We start from the raw sequence: 4133 nt of genomic DNA on the forward strand, positions 1-4133 counted from the left end.
CCTGAATTTGAGAAACCCATTTCCCTAGAAAAAAAAAAAAAAAAAAAAAAAAAAAAAACAATGTGATACGTAAAAGTGAAAAATGTTTTGCTTAAGAAGTTAAAACTGAATTAGTCTACATACTTCATTTGGATTTGCATCTCTCAGCTTATCTATCAGCTTGTCCACTTCTACTGTCTTTTTAAATGCTTCCTCAGCATCTTGATTGACTGCACAGATCAAAGTTCTCCTGTTTTATTAGACCCAAACACGCAATTTTAATGTGATACGTAAAAGTGAAAAATGTTTTGCTTAAGAAGTTAAAACTGAATTAGTCTACATACTTCATTTGGATTTGCATCTCTCAGCTTATCTATCAGCTTGTCCACTTCTACTGTCTTTTTAAATGCTTCCTCAGCATCTTGATTGACTGCACAGATCAAAGTTCTCCTGTTTTATTAGACCCAAACACGCAATTTTACTATCCGATGCCCCATTAACGAGATTCAGGCGTAGTCTAACAGGTAACAATCAAACGAATATTCTTGCGGTATCTAAAGGAAACATGTTCACATCTATGGATGGGAGAGACCTTCCAAGATTCCTAGACTGCTATAATTCCTTTCTCTCAAGAAAATAAAAGTGGTTGGGATGCGAATTTTCAGAGAAAGAAAATAAATAAATAAAATAAATTCCTAGACTGATAACAGGAAAGTATGAATGAATCATTTTGGGCTGTGGAAGCGAAAACAGATTGCTTCTTGTGCCTGCAAATGATTTAAACTAGCATAATTCCAGTTTACAATAAACAAAGCGGGAAACTCAAAGCAACAAAACTAGCAGGAACACCCCTTCATCTCACATAAACGGAAAGATTTATCCGGCACTGACCGAGATTGACTATACAACCTTATTCATTGTCAAAAAAATACCAGCAAAGGGATTCCATCAACTGCAACGGCCCATCATCTGACATTTTTTCCCAGTAAACTTATTGACTGGTGGCGGAGCCACGTATTATTGAGTGGGGGAACCGGCAGGATTAAGAAATTTGATTCTTGTGCCTAAAATCTTATTGATCATAATCATGTCCCCTTTTTTTTTTTTTTCATACAACCCCTGAATCCGCCACTGCTACTAAAAAACTCTATCAACCATATATCTCTTCCATCTCATCCATTTCGTGATCTAGTTAACAATTGCAACATTAATTAATTTCTTTTTGATACACAATGGAATAGACAAAACTCATCAACCCAAAGAGAACTACAAAATTTACATGGCAATCAAATGTTATAGCATAGATTATAGACAGATAATACAATCCAATGCCAAGATGTAGATAACAAATGTATGTAAATCATACCTTGTTCTAGAATCCACAAAACCGGTCAAAGAAAACGGCTTGAGCCTCCTCATCACAGGCATTCCAAAATTCCATCTCCGGAGAAGAGATGTTTTTCTCATACGGCAATAAAACACCTAGGAAAAAAAAAAGATAAATCAAACTTCGATTTTGTGATATCCTCGTAGAACAAACAAGCACTCCGCTAAAATTAGTTCCTACACTTCAAATCCTTTCTTTCATTATGTATTTTCTCGTCTACATTTTCTAGGAGACCAAACAGAGCAAAGACGAAAACAACAATGAAAGTATAAGCTAGGGCTCAGAGATCAATAGACCAATGAAAATAATAATAAATAAAGGTCGGAAAGGAATCTACCTGGTGGTGGTGGTGATAAGTAAAAGGAGAAGATAGAGAAGAAAAAGAAGGACAAAGAGGAGACGCCATTAACATGTTGAGGTTGCAGAGGCAACAATGGCGGGAGAAGTAGAAGCTGCTAAACTAATGACCGTTCAATTTGCAACCAAATCTTTTTATTCAATCTTTTGGTTGGTCGGGCTCGGAGGAGAATGAGAGATTGGTTGTTTGTGGCTTTCGCTTTAGCTTCTAGTTTTGGGCCTGATAATGGCCCAACATCAGCCTACAAAATGCTTTCCTGGCCTGGATGAAAAGCATGTCTTATTAGAGCCTAGAGATGCTCAAATCACAAGAAAATTAAGCCTGTTGATTTAAATTTTTAATTTAAGTTAAAATATAATTTTATATAAGAGTTTTTTAATATAGTTAAAAAATTAGATGCAATTATTTTTGAAAATTTTTTATTATAGTAAAATTCGAATTCTAAACTCGAATAGGTGAAATGAACGAGATCTACGTGCAACCAAAATTCAATAGTTTTACATTTATGTCATCTAGTTTCTTATTATTTTTGTTGATTTTAATATTCTATCAAAGTACCATATGAAGATCGGAGTCGGAGATGTCCGGTCATCTTTATAGAGGAAAAAAAATAATTTGGTAGGATATTCAATATTTTCTGGTGAATTAAGTGATATAAATGTTAAGTTTGTACAATTAGATAACATAAATGTAAAAATGGCATCTCTTGAGTGGTGTTTTTGGCCTCGTTCACTTCGCAGATTCGAGTTTTCAATTCGAGCTGAAATGTGACATTTTCTGAGAGCTTTTCACTGTAGCAAAAAAAGTTAGATGTGACATTTTCTGAGAGCTTTTTACTGTAAAAACCTAAAATTGAAAACTCGAATCGGTGAAATGAACGAGACCAATATATTTCTTCCAAATTCCAACGAGGAATAACTGAAGTACTCGTTGAGCTTGCACAAGCCAGGTTGGTTTGAAGATACACGGCCGGACTAGTCTTTTGTTGTTTTCAGTCAAATACGCAAGGAACCTTTGTCTACTCATTATGTATTTGCACTAGCTTTTTAATGTTTGATTTCTTATATTAAAAGGTCAATATATTTAAGTAAATAGCGTGGCTAATGTTTTATAAGTGCGTGCTTATTTGTATATTTAAATGATACGAGATTCATATTTATTTTAGCTCTTCATGCTCATCAATCTTGTAGTTTCAACTATGTATTCTGCCTCGTGTTTGTCAGGTTGGTTTCTTACCAGAGACACTGGACTTGATTAGATATCTAAGTGACAAATTATGATAATAAGAATTGTTTAGGCGGTGCCTGATTCCTGGTTACAAATGTTGTTGGTGCCATGAGGATTATTGAGTAAACTATCCATCTTTTTATGATAGTCTATTATTTTCATTGCCTTCATTTGATACTTAAAAAAAGTTATAAAGTTCTACTATTAATCATGTAAAATCCATCAAGACACAACAGAGCTGGGAATTTTCAAACACCCAGTTAGTCTTGATTCTTGAGAGACAACAGTGTTGTCTTTCATTAAAAAGACTCGGAGACAATAATGAATGATAGAACATATTTGCAGTGTGATTTTGAACTATTCTATCCGGTTAAGAGCCGAACTTCAATTCCCCAAGCCTTTTCTTTTCCTTCCAACTTTTTTTTATTTTTTGCCTCTTTAATTTATATATCCCGTGAAGACCTTACAAGAACTAGTATTGGAAGTTCAATTATTGGACCTAAACCTGTAATTGTAAATCATAATATTCTCCTCATATGAGATTGTATTTAAGCAGAAATGCCCTTGTACACATTATCGTTTCAAGATATTGAAATTTCTGATGACAATCAGAGAACATCATAGCACATGTATAAAAGAGTTTTTCTTTTGAATTTTAACGATTTATATACATTCTGCAATGTTTTTATTGAATTCAGAGGGTAATTTACGACAAATAAAGTTTAAGGGAAAACTTTCAAATTTTGGATAGTTGTGTTAATTTGGAGCCGAACCAAACGGGGTCAACTCATAATCCTAATAGAATAGTTTAACTTGTATATATGTTGGCTCCGTTTATTTCACCGATTCGAGTTTAGAATTTAAGTTTTATTACAATAAAAAATTCTCAGAAATAGTTACATTTAACTTTTTTACTACAGTAAAAAATTCTCATATAAAATCACATTTTAACTCAAATCAGCAAACTGAACGGACTCGTTCTTTATGATGAATAATGACAGGCTGCCAAGAGTAGTGAGGTCCACAAATACAATGCATTCGAGATTGAAGTGTTGGCCATGTGACATAGCAATCAAAGCAAAGAGAATGTACGCTTCACACCTTGGCTGTACTTTAAGGGGCCCCTTGCAGAGCTTTATGCTGATAGAGAGCTTGAAAGCACACGTGGCATGTAACATATAA

At 34.0% G+C, this 4133-nt stretch overlaps 1 protein-coding gene across 1 annotated transcript in view; it reads right to left on the bottom strand.

The window, feature by feature from the left end:
* Positions 1-1813, bottom strand: part of LOC21391798 — a 5108-nt gene extending 3295 nt beyond the window's left edge. Inside the window, exons 1-3 of the mRNA XM_024174332.1 lie at positions 1704-1813; positions 1346-1461; positions 324-429 (exon numbers count right to left, since the gene is read on the bottom strand). Of these exons, the coding sequence (XP_024030100.1) occupies positions 324-429; positions 1346-1461; positions 1704-1778 (297 nt within the window). The 5' untranslated portion in view covers positions 1779-1813. The remainder of the gene's footprint in view (positions 1-323; positions 430-1345; positions 1462-1703) is intronic.
* Between the last annotated feature and the right edge of the window lie 2320 nt (positions 1814-4133).

The sequence above is a fragment of the Morus notabilis genome, unplaced genomic scaffold (genome assembly GCF_000414095.1).
Source record: "Morus notabilis unplaced genomic scaffold, ASM41409v2 Scaffold1584, whole genome shotgun sequence".
Taxonomy (NCBI): domain Eukaryota; kingdom Viridiplantae; phylum Streptophyta; class Magnoliopsida; order Rosales; family Moraceae; genus Morus; species Morus notabilis.